The 17,808-nt window shown below is 43.0% G+C and overlaps 3 protein-coding genes across 7 annotated transcripts; 2 read left to right on the forward strand and 1 right to left on the reverse strand.

Moving 5' to 3' along the window:
• Positions 1-328: 328 nt before the first annotated feature.
• si:dkey-71l1.1 (uncharacterized protein LOC569883 homolog) lies at positions 329-5,116 on the reverse strand. Of its 3 annotated transcripts, XR_005078526.1 has the most exons (11): positions 4,945-5,116; positions 4,251-4,450; positions 3,849-3,916; positions 3,293-3,385; positions 3,089-3,190; positions 2,846-2,951; positions 2,613-2,735; positions 2,020-2,096; positions 1,827-1,929; positions 1,238-1,743; positions 329-681 (listed from the first exon to the last, which is right to left on the reverse strand). XR_005078526.1 is itself a non-coding variant. In XM_037119307.1 (10 exons), the coding sequence occupies exons 2-10, from the start codon at positions 4,432-4,434 to the stop codon at positions 1,604-1,606; spliced, it is 996 nt and encodes a 331-aa protein (XP_036975202.1). In that variant the 5' UTR covers positions 4,435-4,450; positions 4,945-5,116; the 3' UTR covers positions 329-1,603. The 3 variants fall into 3 exon arrangements, 2 of the variants coding, with proteins under 2 accessions (XP_036975202.1, XP_036975203.1); XM_037119307.1 differs by having other exon boundaries at positions 329-1,743; XM_037119308.1 differs by having other exon boundaries at positions 329-1,743; positions 4,941-5,116.
• Positions 5,117-5,251: 135 nt separating this feature from the next.
• fdxacb1 (ferredoxin-fold anticodon binding domain containing 1) lies at positions 5,252-8,582 on the forward strand. Of its 2 annotated transcripts, XM_037119300.1 has the most exons (6): positions 5,252-5,370; positions 5,673-5,855; positions 5,951-6,107; positions 6,582-6,785; positions 6,885-7,043; positions 7,147-8,582. In XM_037119300.1, exons 2-6 carry the CDS (start codon positions 5,684-5,686, stop codon positions 8,399-8,401), a joined length of 1,947 nt encoding a protein of 648 aa, XP_036975195.1. In that variant the 5' UTR covers positions 5,252-5,370; positions 5,673-5,683; the 3' UTR covers positions 8,402-8,582. The 2 variants fall into 2 exon arrangements, with proteins under 2 accessions (XP_036975195.1, XP_036975194.1); XM_037119299.1 differs by lacking the exon at positions 5,252-5,370 and having other exon boundaries at positions 5,377-5,855.
• A 751-nt stretch (positions 8,583-9,333) lies between these two features.
• alg9 (ALG9 alpha-1,2-mannosyltransferase) lies at positions 9,334-17,789 on the forward strand. Of its 2 annotated transcripts, none has more exons than XM_037119301.1 (15): positions 9,334-9,536; positions 11,733-11,868; positions 11,981-12,115; positions 12,222-12,292; positions 12,385-12,473; positions 12,856-12,991; positions 13,097-13,184; positions 13,458-13,563; positions 14,059-14,181; positions 14,902-15,056; positions 15,179-15,308; positions 16,306-16,453; positions 16,566-16,695; positions 16,789-16,919; positions 17,113-17,789. In XM_037119301.1, exons 1-15 carry the CDS (start codon positions 9,397-9,399, stop codon positions 17,234-17,236), a joined length of 1,842 nt encoding a protein of 613 aa, XP_036975196.1. In that variant the 5' UTR covers positions 9,334-9,396; the 3' UTR covers positions 17,237-17,789. The 2 variants fall into 2 exon arrangements, with proteins under 2 accessions (XP_036975196.1, XP_036975197.1); XM_037119302.1 differs by lacking the exon at positions 9,334-9,536 and adding an exon at positions 11,543-11,562.
• The last annotated feature ends 19 nt before the right edge of the window (positions 17,790-17,808 follow it).

Genomic DNA, 17,808 nt, shown 5'->3' on the forward strand with positions numbered 1-17,808 from the left:
GCATGGTTGTGTTGGTGTTGGTTTTCACATTGCCAGCACAGGAGCTTTGGACTGGGACGGGCCAGGGCTAGCTGGTTAGCATGCTCACATGAGTAGATACCTCTGCAACACAACAGAGACGTCACAACGTCATAATGTCAAAACTGCCATTTCTTCATATTCTGTCAATAATTTTAGATACATTTTTAATGTTTTAATCTAAAAGTCTTACATATTGCACTTTTAAGGAGGCTGAAATGCACCTTGGTATTTAGGGTAAGTTATAAGTCATTAAGTGTGAGACGTCTTATGTTACAATGTAGAGCTTTAAACAACAATGAATCCAAAGTAATTGATAGAAATAACATCTTTAATAAATTAAGTCAAAAAAGACAGTCATTCCTTTCCACTCCTATCTATGATTATGTTACATAATGTAACATAACTCATACATATGCAACATTTCTTATGTTAGACAGCACTGGAAAGGCCAAGAAGCAGTGTGAGTAGTGCAGGTTGCAAAGATGTTAAGTGTTTCCATCTACATACATACATACAGTACAGTCCTGGCTCAGTACAGTCAGTGCAGAGCTACTCTCACATCCCTCAGCCGGAGGTTAGTATATATACGGAGAAGCACCTTTTCTTCTTACAGTCGACAGGCAGTTTGTTCATGTGTAGATTCTCACACAGCTCTTTATGCTGGCAAAAAGAAAATACGCGCACACAATCAAACACGCAATCACTTACTCAGACACACATTTTTTAGGATCATACTGGCACACTTCAGCATCATTTCATTCAATTTAACATTTCTGCCGACCACTTCTTTTTTGGATTGATCGTTTAGGCTTTGTGCAAGCTTACAGACACTGGCCTGAGATAAGTAAACATTCGACAAATGTTTCTGAAATTTTCATCGACGTTGGTGCATTTAAACGATCAGAAGCCCCCAAATTGAAGATTTAGGAGACAGATGCATTTGGAGCTTAATAAAACCAAAATCTAAAACAGGAGGCCAATATGGACAAATTTGGTCATTTCTATTGCCTATCCCAAGATGATTTCCTGTTTCTGTAAGATTTCCAAATGCTACTGGCATGAACACCAATGGCTGTTTGGAAAACAGAAAAAATGATTAGTATTATTTTACAAACAACTGTGCGCTTTAGAAAATGGCCGGCAGAAAGGTCAGGTAAAACACTACTATCTGTCAATATAGTCTATATATACATTAAGTTACTCTATGACTACCTACATTATAAAACTTGTATTTGTTTTCAGTTTTCAGTACAGTACAGTACGCTCCTCTCCTTCCTGTTTTCACTGTCCAGAGGGTGATGTGCAATCTGGCTTTGTGGGGGGGGGACAGGAAAACATCTCCAGTCTTCAGGAAAATGTTCATCCATCCAAACGTCACCTCAGTTCTGAGAGGTAGGTTGCAACGTTTTATGGAAACATTGTGGGCTTCGACATCCAAGCAATCCACGACACTCAGGTTGTTCGAGGGAAGGGTTTTTAGTCAGGCTGATAAAACTTGGAAGTTCAAGTCAAGCCGCTGAAACACATCTCGGGATGGATGTCCTGACGGTGAGTTGTAATTCCAGCATGGGTTGGTAGAGGACTATCCCACGTTGACGCCGAGACCCACTTGCAGCTTGTCTCCTCTGTGATTCACAAAAGCACCCATGATCAGGGTGGCGGGGAGCGGAGTCAGACGCTTCTCCAACACCCCTCCTATTATACACCGACTGTTTATCATACCTGGATACACAAACACAAATAGTCTCAGTTACTGATGGTTTTCTAAATAGTTCTCAATGAGCAAGCTGCAGAACCAAGATTACCTCGAAACACCATGTTGGCCTCTGGGAGTTCCATCTGGTACCCAAATGAGGTTGTGGTCTCCTGCGTCCTGGTGCTGGCTTCAAACTCGACCCCGATTTGGATCTGGTCAACACAAACACATGTGAATGCACATTTTCAATATGCACCTACAGGCAATGGTGTATTTTTACAGTATTGTGGCATTTGCTGTACCTGTTTGTTGGCTCTGTGATAGTAGCTAGCATGGGCACCTCCTTTCCCAGCATTTAGCGTCGCCACCCAGTTTGGTCCTGAATGAGGAGAGACAGAAAAAAGGTGAATGGCCACCTAGGAGTCGTATTAACTGACTCTGCCCAGTGTTATTGGTGCTGTTCACACTGCTTAGCAAAGGAGCATTCGAACGCCAGGCTGAGGAGGTTTTCAGGCCCGGGACTCAGTGAACACGGCCGGGCCAGGACCGAACCGAACTGAAAGCAACCTTTGAGACAGGTGCTAGTATGCTGACAAGAAATACAAGTGCTGAGGGGATGTGCAGTGACTCCGACTCGGACTCTGACTCCTTGGATGTTTAAGAGGGAACAGGAGAAATGTGGTGCGTGAGGAGGATCGGGCTTCAATCCGGCCCACCTCCGGACTTCTGAGCAGAGTTTCTAAGGCAGCTATCAGCTATGTCAAATGGTATTAAAACACAGAAAGGCTGCGGCTAGCTTGTTAGCATGCCTTCTTCAATAGATAAATCTGCAACGCGACACAATTTCTTGCATATTTCTTCATGGCAGATTTACAAATGAACATAAAAATCTCACTTGAGTACTGTCCAGCCAAAGTAAGAATTCCTCCTTCCTCTGCTCGGCCACGATGGTAAACCAGCTCCCCTCCTAACACCAGCCCAGACGACACACTCTGTAGGAAGTGTGCCACAAGGATAACTGCCCAAAGGAAACAAAGACACATGACATGCGTGTCAAGGAGTGCTGATGACTGTAAATCTGAGTGATGCTCTGGTGAGGCTGTTATTATTCCACCTGTCATGTCTTACCCGACTCTCTGAGGATGTCTGGGTTGGCTACTGTCACAGCGGCGGTGAAGTCGTTCCCTCTGTACTCTGTTTCGAACTGCCACGTGACAAACTGGGACTGCTGAGTCTAAAATTAATCAGCCGTTCAAACATTAAGTTGATGCAGCAAACAGCATTCATCTTCTGTGACTGAAAGGGGGGGGGGCCGAATCTGAACACGGGATTGGATAGATTTAAGAAAAGAGACAGACATCAGGATCTCACCTGGAACACTGTTCTGGCTCGTACACGCTCAGTGAGATGCAGCAGAGCGTGAGCATTCAGACTACCTGAAGAGTCCATCTCGCCAATCAGCGCTGGGGCATCCTAAGATGTGAGGATGCAACCCGTCAACTCAAAAATGCAGCAACTGCAACATTACTGACAAGCAGTGGTGACATATTTTTTATGTGATGACTCGTGCTTGACCTTGTCCTTGCTGTAATCATCAGACTGCAGATGCTCCACGTGGAATCGATAGTACGAAGGACTGACAGCACTGAGGTGGAGAGCGTGACTGACCTGGGATCATGTTAAAGATAAGGCATTAGAGCATGTTAAGATATACACCCTTATAGGTCTGGCCTCAAAATAATGTTGAGAAATTAGTAGGAAATATCACAAAATCACACCTTAAATGTTAGGACTGGGAGACTAAATCAAATACCACAATATTCCTGACCAAATACTTCAACAGTACTGTAGGAATGGCGACTGGTGCTTTCACAAAATATCAACTTGATTTTTGATAATCATTAATAATGTGGAAATAATGTCAACAGTTTGATGAGCTCAGAAAATGACTTCATTTTACTGTAATGGAGCCTTTAAAATCAGGAAAAGACATAATGATATAACGGTATCCAAAATCTAAGACAATATATACAGACTCATATCACAGTAACAATTGCCCAGCCTCGGACCCTCAGTATCTTAGCATGAAACTAATTGTTTGAATGTGAATTCACGAGAGAGGAAAAGTCACCTTGAAGAAGCTGCTCAGAGTTTTATTGAGGATCATCTTGACTCCCTCAATCTGTTGAGGGAACACATCTGGGGAGCAAAAGGGAAAACCAGTCAGATCAAAATCATTCACATGTAATCATCTGATTACTCCCCACTTCTGATAGTGAGTGATTGCAGAAATGCTCATGGAAAATTGTCTCAACTTCTCAGATTAAGGGGTTTATGTGTAACTACCTTTTTCTAGAGAAATATTATTTTCGGATGACGAAAAAATGTTTTTGTAAAAATACACTTCTAGACATTGTTTTGTGAGAGCAAACTGCAGCACATGGATCTTTGAGAAAAAAAAAAAGACAGCTGTAGGCTTAATTCAAACAGATGTTGCCTTTTGTGCTTTTTCTTGCTTTATAGCCAGACATACCTTTGCAACTCCTGTGGAGAGAGTGAAAGCTGCCTGGGTTTGGTAGGCGGCCATCTCTCCTCTCCCAGCGTGGTGGGCTGTCCCAGTGAGCAGGGTGTGCGTCCCAGCGAGAAGGAGGGGGCTCCGTGGAGAAAGGCCAGTTCTGGTGGCCTGGACCGGAAGACAAAGCCAGAACGCTGCCCATGTGGGCACAACACTTCCTACAGAAACAAATGAGAGATTTATAAAGATGCTGCAACATATTATGTATGTCTACCTATGCCAGTACTATTCAAAGCCAAGCTCTGTTCTATATGACACTGCATCACATATTCATTTCAAGAGGCAAACAACATTTTTTCTTGGCCAAACAGACCACAGACATGAATATTCTAACTGTGAATAATAAAGAATAAATGTATAGGTAAATGTATAGTATAGAAAATCCTACACTCACAGTCACAGAGGAAGTAAATGACATTAAAGATGGAAACAAAATTAAGAATACATACAAACATTTAGCTAATTCCTTTAGTGTGTTTCTACTGTATTAAAAAATACTACAAAAAAAATAGTTGCAGGTGTAATTAAGACGACGTGCATCATGGAGCCTGTCGGTTGTTTTCATGTGCAGGTGCAGCACTCCCGTTAGCTAGCATGACCTTAGCATCAGCAAAAACAGACAGATATATGCGCTTATTCTTTAACTACCCACTTCCGTTGCTGTCAAGAGGCCTTAAAATCCAAAGCGGAACCGAGAATGGCACATCAGAAAAACTGTCAGGTGAATTCTTCAGAGTTAAACTACCAGTATCCCGCTGATGACTGATGCTGAGATCAACTGATGCTGCAAATAGCTCCCTCCTCCAGATGTGACGCGCCACCCTGCAAATGTGTCCCCCCCGAAACCACGACGGGGAATCCTGTTGGTCTGACAAATCGCGCTTTTACATTTGAATGCATATAACTCAATTGTATTATCAGGATAGAAAACACTTCACTTTAAATTAGTTTTAGTTCAATTGGTTTTGTTGTTGTGGGGCTTTGGGTGCGCGGCTAACTAGCGTCACGGTTGCTGGGGTTTATGTTTCCCATCGGACTACTGTCTCCGCAACACCGCGTTCAACGCAAGCTGCCACAGGTGAGATAATACTGTTCGGCTTTCATGTGCTTTGACGCCAGAGAGCAGGAGAAGGTCATCATTTTTATTCTACACCACAGCCAATGTAGTTCCCGTTGTTCAGCCGAGCCGGCAGGATACGGACAATACTCGCTAAAAACATGAATTACCTACGACCATTTTAGACCGCGAAGAAGAGGAGGAGGTGGTCACTGTCGCTCCCACGCGTCTTTTCCTCTCGAATTAATAGCTGAAACGAGGAGGAAGATTTCGTGACAATCTCAGGAAAACAGTGTTTTTTGTGTGTCCCCCCTCGTTTCCAGTTGGACCGGACATGTCTCCTTCACGGTCCGTGTTGCTGGTGGGAGAAGGGAACTTCTCGTTCTCTGCCTCTTTGAGCCAGTCTGATACGGAGACCAGAGTGACGGCCACTTGCCTGCAGCGTCAGGAGGAGGCACTGCGGCATGAGGGTGCAGCCGGTCACATCCAGACCATCAAGGACGCAGGTACGAGTGTATATATAATTATATATAAATAGTGCGCTATATTGTGTGGGACCTTTTAAAAAAACCAACACTTTCTTTCTAATGTGTTTATGTAGGCGGAGCGGTGGTTTTTGGGGTGGACTGCAGAAAGCTTGGGGAATGTGCTTCCCTCCAGGGCCGACTGTTTGACCGTGTGGTGTTCAATTTCCCTCACTGCGGGAGAAAGAGTGGCGTCAAGAAGAACAGAGAACTGCTCAAAAGGTTCTTCCTCAGGTATAGCTGCCTCCTGCCACAGGGTCTGATTTTTGACATGATTCGTTGAAAGTTCCTATTGAGGGGATAAGAAGTGGTTTGACATTAAAAGACAAGTTCACCCAAAAATGACATTTCAGTCATTAACTCCTCACCCCATGCAGATGGAAAGTCGGGGAAAGTCTCATAGTCCACAAAACATTTCTGGACTGACATTAGAGGACAACACAATTTCATACTGTTCTGCTTTGTTATATATTTGGTGGACCCTGCTACCTTTTTTGACCTTATTTTCCTCTGAGAACAGCTTGTTTATTCACTTATGGAAAAGATGCATATTTCTGAGTTTGTATTACTACCTCATTAAAATTTGCAGTTTGAATTACTTCTCCAAAACTACAGAGTACCCTTTTAAGTTTTCTTATTCAAGTCATTTTATGACTGCTTGCTGGCACCTGACCGGTGAATACTTGTTGTTTTTGTGTCTGTCTCCAGTTGCGTTCAGGTGTTGGCTGAAAACGGGGAGGTTCATGTATCCCTGTGCAACGGACAGGGCGGGACACCGGTGGACCACCCGCAGCGAGAGTGGCACAACAGCTGGCAGGTGGTTTCCATGGCAGCAGAGGCCCACCTGATCCTCACTGATGTTCATCCCTTCGAAAGTGAGAAATTCCAGAGCTACAAGTGCACTGGATACAGGTAAGGAGCAAAGGTGAGTGTGCATAAATAGAGGAAGCCCTTTGTCAAATGTGTATTTGCATGCTGACGCCGGCTAATGGTGGTGTTGCTGCTGTACAGGAGCCAGGATAAGGGCTTTCATCTGGAGAAAGCTTTGGTGCATGTGTTCACTCGCAGCCTCCCCTACACCCCTGCTGAGATACTTAAAGTGGAGGAGGCTGTTGAAGGGGAGAAGGTCCAGTACAACATACCAGTCGAGCTCAGTGATTACATATTCAGGTACAGCAGCGCAGAGGCACTCATGCTGTTTCGGTATTAAGCCACCAACGCAAAGCAGAAAAGTTACATAACCACATGCCTGCTGTCTCCTCTCTTTCATCAGGGGATTTCTCCGCTCAGGATCTGTGCACCCGGTCAGGTTAGTGCAAGATTTTCTTCTCGAAGGACTGGCGGAGAAGTGGTCGGTCTCCATGAAGACCGACACCATTCCCTTGCTCCTCACAGCCAAACAGCTGCAGTCTTGCTGTCATGACGTGGACAGCACGCACTGCTACTGGATCCCGCTAGTTCAAAAAGATCTCAACTCTGACACGCTCGCCTCTACGGACAAAGCAAAAGACGTCTTGATGTTTCTGGACAGTCGGGGAGGCGCAGACACACCAGACACACCATGTGTCACCTCAGAGAAAACAGAAAGGGTGAGGAGAAAAGGAACTGAGAGCTTAAAGTCTGCATGCTCTCTTGATATAGATCCTGAAGGGGAAAGTGGTCTTTATATGCTACGGCCATCACTGCTCCCTCAGATGGCAGAGCTTTTAACTAAAAAAGGAGAGTTGATTATCAATGCAGATGGTTGTGGGAAGAATGAAGGGAATAATAAAAGTGTTGAAGCTGAAGGACCTAAAGATGAGGGTCCTTCTGGCAGCTGTAATGGTGTTAACAGCTTGTTATTTGGCATTAGTGGCGTAGTGTTCAGGAACGTGTCTGTCAACCTCTGGGCTCTGCCGTCCTTTCACGAGCTTGTCCTTAGAGGTGTCTTCCCATCAGATTTGGAGCCAATCAGATTGCTTGGACAAAGGCTGAAAACGCTGCTGGCTCCCTACGGGGTCTCCCTGGTCACAGAGCAGAGAGGTCTGCGTCTCATTGCGCAGCCAATGGGTTTAGTTGGAAGGGTGTTTGCAAGTGTTGCACGCAACAACGTTGGTCACATCAACATCACGGTATCCTTAAATTTGGACCTCCTCGCCGTGCTCCTGTTCTCAATCCCCGACTGGCGCCTGCTGTGGTCACATGACCCTCGCTTTTTAAAACAGTTTGCTCTCCGCCCGTCGCCGGGGAAACCTTTCCACCCATTCTCCCTGTTCCCCGAGCACATCAGCTTCGACATCAGCTTCTGGACAGGGCCGACATGGGAGGAGAAGAAGTTCCACGCGGTGGTCCGAGAGGCCAGTCATGGGACCGTGGAGCAAGTGAAACGCATCGATGCGTTCTCGCATCCTGACTTGAGCCAGACCAGTTACTGCTACAGACTCACCTACCACTCACACACACACGCCCTGTCACACACACAAGCCCTCGAGTTTCATAAAAACCTGGAGTCCTTACTTTCCTCTCAGTTGCATGTCACAATCAGGTAGCAACATCTGAATTTTAACTTCTAAGTGAATAATAAGCATCTAATCTGCAAAACTGAACAGTAGTTGAACAGTAGTTTACAACATTTTAGGCATTGCTCGCTGTAGTGTGTCTGTTTAATGTGATCAAACATCTGTGTATTGGTGTGTTTTAATAATCATGCAATAAACTTGTTCAACGTACTGTATTATTGTGGTGTATTCATCATAACTGTAACATTGTAAAATCCACATAGAGAACATGCTGTGACAAAGAATGAAAGTAGTATTTTGCAATAAATCAGCCTGAAATCAGTAATCTCTTGCATAGTAGTAAGCCAATTTATTCATCTGCAGTTGTGGGAGAATGTATATCCTTGAGTAAATATAACAATACCACAGTGTAAAATAAATAGAAAAAAAGTGTGTTCCCAATACAGTATGTAACTTTTTTGTCAAAATCAAAGCATTGTTGGTAAAAATGTACTAATGGAAGGTCTGTTATCTAGAGTATAACAATGCATCATATGTTATAAACTGATCTTATGTTTAATTTGCAAACTGAAAGCAACCACTAGCTGTAGCAGTTAGGCAAATGTAGTGTAAAAACTGCAATGTTTGCATAGGAAATGTAGCGGAGTAGAAATAGGCTATTTAGTAGCATAAAATAGATTCAGATGAGTAAAGTAAAATATATTTCATACTGTTTTACTTTGTTTATATGTGGCAGACCCTGCCAGCTTTCTAGCTTCGAACAGTATTCTGGGGACTTTATCTTCCTCTGAGAACAGCTTGTTTATTCAGTTATGGAAAAGATAAATATTTCTCTCTTTGTATTATTGCCTCATTAATATTGTAAACATTTAAATTGTAAGTTTGAATTCCTTCTCCAAAACTACATAGTGCCTCTTTAAAGTGTCTGCACTCCCGAGGCTGAGGGTTTGTGTGATGGGAGCTGTCGATAACCGGACAGTGGCGAGCATGAACGAAGTCCGACTCGGGGAGCGGCATCGTCAAACATGGCGGCCAAGGCGCTTCGGCAGCGCACCAGGCGAGGCAGCAGACAAGATGCGAACAACGTGAACGTCCCCGCCGAGGCTCGGCCACCGAAAGAGGAGAAAGGCGCCGATGACAGTAAAGTCACAGAGACTCGGCAAGAGTGAGTATGAGCCGGGGGAAGAGACGGTACACTCGCCGGTTCTGTGAGCTCCATCCCCGGTCTGACTGACAGCCTGCGCACGGGAAGCTAGCTAGCTAGCTAGCTAGCTAGCCACTTTCATACGTTGAGCAAGTTTCGATCATGACAACACGGTAACAGCGATTGATCACGTCATCATGACAGCTCACGGGACTGCGTGTCTGCAGTAGTTTGAACTACAGTGACCGTGAAGCTGTGTCTCCGCCCCGGTAGCTAACTAGTTTTCATCGTTTATGTTCTAATAGAGCAGCGAATCGCAGTTCGGGGGTTACCTGGTCAGCTTCATTCATTCAGCCGCCACATTTGTGACAGCCAGCCAGTCACGAGTGGGTCAACTCAGGCCCAGCACGGACATTGAGGTCCATGTTAGATGAGTGATTGGTGCTGCTGACACGATACTGGAGTGCTTTTTGAATGTTTTTTTTTTTTTCTAGAAAGATTTTTTTTTTTTGTAAGGTGACGTGTCATAACAAAACGTTACGTGAGGATCAATGCTAAGCTGCAGCTGAGACGACTAATCTAACTAATCTGGTGATGGGTGTGAGCAGGAGGGACACTGCCAGACACGAGGAGTGTTGGTTCACTATAAACACTCATGAAGTGGTACCTAGAATTGTACTGAGCGCACATCTGTCCACACCTGGGAGAAGATTTAAATGAGCACTGAAAAAAACTCACTGCTGGAAATATACAAATGACTGAGCTCCTGATTTAGTTTTAAAGGATTCAGTTGTGTTTTTGTCACAAACAGTACACAGTGCATTGTTCAATACAGTATGATACTGTTATGACCGAGCTAAAAGGTCCCTTGAACACCGTTTGAAGCTAGAAAGGTGGCAGGGTCCGCCACATGTAAACAAAGTGAAACGGTATGAAACTGTGTTGTCCTTTTTAAGCTCGGTTTGTTTATTCAGTCATGTGAACAAAGACAGTCAGTTTGTGTGTTTATTTAGTTCGTTTAGGCATTAGAAGAAAAAGAAAACATTCAATGAATGTTTTTCTCGCCTGATTAAAATGTATTTCCCAAATCGACTCAGTGCACCCTTTAAGAGAATGGTGTCAATCCAATCAGACCTGGGTCACTCCAATTGGACGCTTCTTGATGCTTGCAGTGTCTACATATCTGTATGACAGTGATTTATTTATAGAGCACTTCATAATTATCTACTATCTATTTGGGTTAAGTTTCGTGGTCCCCAAAACCTTTCTGGAGCTTTGGAGCAAAACAGTTTGGCTTAATTTTCCTAAACAACTGAAGTAGATGGGGACTTGTTTTAGAATGTAAAAAAAAAACCCAACAACAACAGGGATCTAAAAAGCCAGCCTGAAATTGCTCCATATAGCTCATCCGACGTAATTCAAGTCTCTGGAATCCCTGAGGTCCAATATGAGGTTGAACTATAGAGAAGATTTCAGCTCAGGAAAAGCTTCTGAATTAAGTTTTTCAAATCAGTATTCAAAATGATTATATTGAGCGAGTTTATTTATTTGTTTGCTTTATTTCCTGAGGATTTTCTTTATCAAGATCCAGCCCTTGAGAAATTAACTAAAATGTCGAAAAGGGCCCTATTTTGCAACGTTAAAGAAAGTGGAAAAAAAAAAAAATGTCCTGGAACTGCACCAAAAGTTAATGGGATCTGTTGTGGGCCGAGATCAGACCCATCCTCCATCCAAGTTGAAATCCATTCAGCAGTTTTTGTGTAATCCTGCTGACAAACCAACCAGCCAACGCACAGACACGGGGCGTCATAATCATGCTGGTCTGGAAGAGCAAGGCACAGGGTTCGTCTTCTCTTTGCTGTGCGCTGACATTTACAAATGCTTAATTGTTTTCTAATTAAGAGCATAATAATCAGCCAGCTCTGAAATAATTACCATCACTGGTGTTCTTAATTGGTGTCTTATTAAAAGCAGGTGCACTGGAAACATCAACCAGCTAAGCCTATTCATACAGAGACCGGCGTCAGTTAAAAGACAACCTCATGAGGTCTCCTGCTCCGGATACTGCTGCTGACTCGCCTGTTCAAGATCAAGAGAATCTTCTATTAAACATGCACAAAGCAGACACGATGCACTGTTTGAATCCATGAGTGTATATATTGATTGTAGGTATTTAGCAGTTATGCATCTGTGTGTTCGTTTGTTTGTTTCTTGAAGGTCAATAAGTCGAGGAGGGCAGGTGTGGGCTCCGGAAGGTTCAACTGCGTTCAAATGCCTGCTCTCTGCACGTTTCTGTGCAGCTTTGCTCAGCAACATCTCAGACTGTGATGAGACCTTCAACTACTGGGAGCCCGTGAGTGCTGCTACTGCTTTTTAGACATTTGAAAGCACTTTTCATCCGTGTATTTCCGTAGCTGTTTCGTGCGCCGTATACTTTGTGATTGTTATCGTGACTGTTTTGTCAGATGCACTACCTGCTGTATGGCACCGGGATGCAAACGTGGGAATATTCTCCGCTGTACGCCATCAGGTCGTACGCTTACTTGTGGCTACACGCTCTTCCTGCTTGTTTGCATGCCCACGTTCTACAGACAAACAAGGTAACTATTCCAGGCTTGATGCCGTTACAATGTTTGTTGTTATTGTTGATATCGTTATCATTATAGTGGAATACTTCACTTCAGGCTCGTGTTGATTTTGTTGCAGGTGTTGGTGTTCTACTTTGTACGGTGTGTCTTGGCATTCTCCTGCTGTGTCTGCGAACTCTATTTCTACAAGTGAGTTCACACATCGAGTTCTTTGGCCATTTGGATCGTATGGTAATCTTTACGCGTATGTTCATATAATTTGGTTTATGTTTGTAACACAGGGCAGTTTGTAAGAAGTTTGGTTTGCACGTGGGCCGTCTAATGTTGGCATTCCTCGTCCTGAGCACGGGGATGTTCTGCTCGTCTGCAGGTTGGTCTGATTTCTTTCTCTACTGTCTTTTCCAACCATTATTGACAATTTAATCATACATTCAATTTCTTATTTGACTCAATACATTGTCTGCTTCCATCCCAGCCCTCCTGAATAATTTATTTCCTGTTCTCTTTATCGCAAAATCAACACACTGATCAAAGTGTGTATCAGAGTGTGCAGTAGACATTTTAGAAGCAGCTCGTCATATTTCTTGTCTGCATGTTCACTTTATTCCTCTGTGCCTATGAATGTCAGGTGATTAAAACTTTGCAGAGGTAATGTACCGAGACTGAGACATGTTTCTGTCACAGATCTTTTTTTTTGTGACCCATCCTCCTCTTTTTTTCCTCTCTCTTTCTCTCTCTCTCTCTCTCTTCAGCATTCCTGCCTTCGTCTTTCTGCATGTACACGACTCTGGTTGCCATGACAGGCTGGTTTCAGGACTCAACACCATTGGCCATCATGGGTGTGGCTGCCGGTGCCATTGTTGGATGGCCGTTCTCTGCTCTGATTGGGTAGTTTCATAAACTAAAATGCGTCTTTGTCAGCGATATGTTTCCCAGGCCGACCTTTCTAGAACGCGTTACTCTCAATAAGGCGTTGGTTTGTTTTCTCTGCAGGATTCCGATTGCCTTCGACCTGCTGGTGTTAAAGAGGGAGTGGAAAAGCTTTATCACCTGGTCAGCTGTTGCTCTGATCCTGCTGCTGGTGAGATCATTTTTAAAAATTACATTAAAATGAATAAGTGTTTACTGCAGGAAAAAGTTGCACGACCATGTCTGCACACACCTTCATTATTAATGCAGGAGTATAGAAGCATATCACAATTTCTCTTCTGTGTTTTCATGTGTCATAGAGAAAATGACATACCATAGTCACTGTAAATACACAGACTCTCTGCATAAATGTGTTTGTAAGAATTATATGAATGAACAAGCAGTATTCACTTTCCCCACTGTTTATCCCGTGCTTCTTTCTCAGGTACCTCTCGTGGCCGTGGACTCTTTCTTTTATGGCAAACTTGTCGTTGCTCCGCTCAACATTCTACTGTATAATGTCTTCACGCCACATGGACCAGATCTTTATGGTAATATATATATATATGGGCGCACACACCATTTTTTTTATAATGTGGCAAATGATCGGCCATTATTGTTAGGGTCATACGCTTCCCCAGAATATTTTGGAAATTGTGAAGTTTTGTTTTGTTGAGCTGTTTTATGCATGCATGTTTGGCTATTACAGCAAAATGATCTTAAATGAAAATATGAACATTTTAAAGCCGCATTGTTATTATTGGACACTAGATGGCATACCATCATCGACACTTAACATATCAACCCCCTCTGAAGTGAGTTACTAGGTTGGCAGCAGACAGAATAATTATACGACCTTTGGGCTTGTGTCCCCACATCTTTATTTTATTTTTATAGTTTTATCTGTCATAACAAATTCTATGACCATCCGCTCTGTGGTTGTTCAATTTTAAGTAACTCTTGCAATAATTGTACTGAAATGAGGAGTGTTTTTTTTTTTTTTTTTTTTGATCGTCTGTATGTCTTTTGGGTTGTTTGATTTTCAGGAACGGAGCCTTGGCATTTCTACTTTGTAAATGGGATCCTGAACTTTAACCTGGTGTTTGCTCTGGCACTGTTTTCTCTGCCCCTCACTGCTCTCATGGAGACACTGTTACACAAATTCAATGGTGAGGACTGTTCAAGCTATTATGAGTTTTTTTTATTCAGAATAACGTACAAACCGGGGACAGATAAAAACAGACAAATAATAAAAATAGTAAGTAAATAAATGTATTGGTGACAGACTTTTTTGATGATGTTCATCGGCTTTCCTCAGGCAATAATCTGAGAGAATATGAGTTACTGAGTTACTTGTCATGCTCAGTGTCCGTGTGAAACAGATGGTTACAGCCATGTTGGCCAAAAATAGACGTATGAACAAACATCAGGACGTGTGCCAAATTTGTTCAGAGTTTCTAATATGATGCAGAGCGGTGATGTGCTCCCACGCAACCCCTGCGCTATTCTTCCAACGCTCGATTTCCTCTGAATACATCCTAAGTCATCTGCCTCAGCAGAACAGTATGCGTGACCATCATAATTGGTGATGACGCACTCAGGTTCTTTCATCTTATTGTCTTGTTGCTCTTGTGTTTGTATTCATCAGCACAGGTGCAACGAGTTTTTTTGGGAAGCATAATAAAAGCTGATGTGATGCTATCAAATCACTATTTATATCCTGCACAGACGTCTTCTCAGTATAGGCATTTGACGTAAGAAGTTGTAGCAAAAACAGGAAATCAATCCAACCTAATCTAATACATGTTGAAAGATTCATTTTTGCTTTGATCTTAATTTCCAAAGCCGCTCCTCTTGTGATTTCATGTGTGCTCGTGTGTTTTCTGCAGTGCAGAACCTGGGCCGTCCATACTGGCTGACTCTGTCTCCCATGTATCTGTGGATGTTGGTTTTCTTCACCAGACCTCATAAAGAAGAGCGTTTTCTCTTTCCCATCTACCCTCTCATCTGCCTCAGCGGGGCAGTAGCCCTCTCCTCTCTACAGGTGTGTTTTAGCTTTCATAGAAAAACAGTTGGTGTCATTTGGCTCCACTTGTATCCGCACCCTTCTGGTTGTAAATGTGCATAATAATGAAGTTTTTCATGGATTTAATTCATTTCCTGCAGAAATGCTACCACTTCCTGTTTCAGCGGTACAGGCTGGAGCACTACACGGTCTCTTCCAACTGGCTGGCTCTGAGCGCAGTCGTGGTTTTCACCGTGTTGTCACTGTCTCGCTCTGTCGCCCTCTTCAGAGGTATGTGTACCCACAGACTCTCTTAAATCATTGGTTCTCTGGCTTCCTCTGGACAATCACACCTTTAGACACTAAACAGAAATGCACACCCTTCCATCCCACAATTATTATCAGTCAATGTTAAGGGAAGTAACTACAATTATTCAAGTTAAAGTTTAGTGAAATAAATCTCACCATGGGGACAATATGAGTCATTTAGACAGTATTGTGCATATTCTCACGAGTGACTTGTAAAAGCTGTCTAGGAGGCTCTTGTGCGTATTTCCTGATTGTTGAGAATGCTGATTCTATTTGGCTGATACTACTAATACTACTTCAGCGATGCTTTCAGACTCAGTACAGCTGTCAGCGTTCTCACTGTGTTTTTTTCTCTGGAAATACAATTTTGTAGTTCATTTTGAATTGTTACAAGGGGGAGCCAGCCAACATCTATGCAGTCTTTCCACAATCCTGTGGCTCGAGGCTTAACTTGAGCATTGTGTCCACCACAGAAAAGGTTAAACCAGATGTGTGAAAATACCATAGATTTAAAACTTAAGAACGACAGGGAGACCAGGTGCTCACATGACAGAGGAATGTTTCTGCCTGCGACAAGCAGGAACACCTTCAATATTCAGCTCGGTTCTCCAAACAGTTTGATTGCTTGTTTTTCTATAACAAGGATGTTCACTGAAGAAACGTGTGTCCTCTCTGTATTGCGATGAATATATTTATTTCTTAACAAAGTTCAACGTGAGTTCCACTCATAATTTGATGATCATCAGGAAATCATAAATCAGTCATTTTGGCGAGAATAATCTTGCCATGTAATTTTCATCTCTTTCAATGCCTAGTTTTCCTTCATGAATCATATTCATTCAGCTTAGTTTCATGTGGACATGCAACAATATAAATATATCATACAGTATCCTATCCAATATAATTTCTTACAGCCTGTAAGCATGCAATAAAAGGAGCAATCCAAGAAGGGTGAAATTTGTGTTTTCTTTGTGTACAGGCTACCACGCCCCTCTGGACCTGTACCCAGAGTTCCATCGCATCGCCAAGGATCCAACTCTGCACGCAGTCCCTGAAGGCAGGCCTGTGAGTGTGTGCGTGGGCAAAGAGTGGTACCGCTTCCCAAGCAGCTTCCTCCTACCGCACAAGTCAGTATGCAGGATTTCCGCAAAGGTTTTCAATAAAAAAGCACGGAAGGTGTATTTTATCATTTTTAGGCATCACTGTGACACTCTGATTGTGTTTCTTCCTGATTTCCAGCTGGCAACTACACTTCATTCAGTCTGAGTTTAAAGGGCAGCTGCCTCAGCCATACGACTCTGGTCCTCTGGCCACACAGATCATCCCGGCTCATATGAACGACCAGAACCTGGAGGAGCCGACCAGATACGTGAGTCAATCACACACGTGTGTTTGTGCATTTCTTGACACGTGTTGTTGGTTAGGAGTTGCACTGTAATTGTGAAATGAATGCTCCGGGCAGGTGGACTTGAGGCAGTGCCACTACCTAGTAGACCTGGACACAGATGAAGAGACGTTACTCGAGCCACGTTACTCAGCCAGCAAAGAAGAGTGGAACATCATCGCCTATAAGCCTTTCCTTCAAGCATCAAGGTAGTTACACAGAAATAGCGAATAAATAATTCCACTGAAATCTTCTAAAAGTTAAAAATAAGGAAAGCTTTGAAATTGTATATTTGATTTAAAAGTAATTTAATGAAACTGGATAAACCATGAATAACAATCTACTTTCTTGCAAAGGCTTAAACATGATGGAGTCTTTTAATGAAACATTATTCCGTCTCAGGTCATCTCCTCTCCTCAGAGCATTCTACATCCCATTTATATCAGACCAGCACACCACCTACAGGCGCTACGTCATCTTGAAACCCCGGCGGCAAAAGCAGACTCGTAAGCGGACCCATGGCTGACCTTTGACCCTGGCCCTGTGTACAAAATCCTAACATCAGAAATCAATCACTTCCCCCTCAAATACATCTGGTTTGTGCGAGTGTGACTGTTGGACATGTGAGCATGTGATTCTAAGTATTTGTCTCAAGGATCAGTTGAAGATGTCGGACCCTTTAAGGACATTATGTCTGCTTTTGGAAGTGTGTGTGAAGAGAAATTGTTTGTATATAAGTGTATGTCAACATTTTATCTGTCTATTGTGTGTGTGTGCTTGTGTAAATGAATGTCTTACAATGGACGCACACTACAAGATTTCACATGTATGTAACCCAAAACAGGCTGTTAGATACAAATATAAATGTTTTCTTTTCTTACTTGACTTGAAATTGTGGCCTGAATGGAAGAATTCCTCTGAATAATTCATTGAAGAAATCTTGTAGTGTTTGCTTGTTCGCACTTGAACAGTATCTCATTGTGCTCTGTCGGGTGTGAGTGTCGGCGATGAATGAAAGCGTGGGTGCGTTATTAATTTAACTCGGAATGTTAATAAAAAACGATCAACTATGAATACAATCATCCTGTTTTTTTCTTT

This window comes from Acanthopagrus latus, chromosome 13 (genome assembly GCF_904848185.1).
Source record: "Acanthopagrus latus isolate v.2019 chromosome 13, fAcaLat1.1, whole genome shotgun sequence".
Taxonomy (NCBI): Eukaryota; Metazoa; Chordata; class Actinopteri; order Spariformes; family Sparidae; genus Acanthopagrus; species Acanthopagrus latus.

Bases quoted from the DNA above. Each gene is read 5' to 3' on its own strand.
- si:dkey-71l1.1 (XM_037119307.1), bottom strand. From the start codon at position 4,434: ATGGGCAGCGTTCTGGCTTTGTCTTCCGGTCCAGGCCACCAGAACTGG. The intron at 2,097-2,612 runs GTGAGATTTTTA...CTCCTCATTCAG, and splicing joins TTTGGCTGGACAGTACTCAA to GACCAAACTGGGTGGCGACG. The intron at 1,930-2,019 runs GTACAGCAAATG...TGTGTTGACCAG, and splicing joins ATCACAGAGCCAACAAACAG to ATCCAAATCGGGGTCGAGTT.
- fdxacb1 (XM_037119300.1), top strand. From the start codon at position 5,684: ATGTCTCCTTCACGGTCCGTGTTGCTGGTGGGAGAAGGGAACTTCTCG. The intron at 5,856-5,950 runs GTACGAGTGTAT...GTGTTTATGTAG, and splicing joins CCAGACCATCAAGGACGCAG to GCGGAGCGGTGGTTTTTGGG. The intron at 6,108-6,581 runs GTATAGCTGCCT...GTCTGTCTCCAG, and splicing joins CTCAAAAGGTTCTTCCTCAG to TTGCGTTCAGGTGTTGGCTG.
- alg9 (XM_037119301.1), top strand. From the start codon at position 9,397: ATGGCGGCCAAGGCGCTTCGGCAGCGCACCAGGCGAGGCAGCAGACAA. The intron at 13,185-13,457 runs GTGAGATCATTT...CTTCTTTCTCAG, and splicing joins TTGCTCTGATCCTGCTGCTG to GTACCTCTCGTGGCCGTGGA. The intron at 15,057-15,178 runs GTGTGTTTTAGC...CATTTCCTGCAG, and splicing joins TAGCCCTCTCCTCTCTACAG to AAATGCTACCACTTCCTGTT.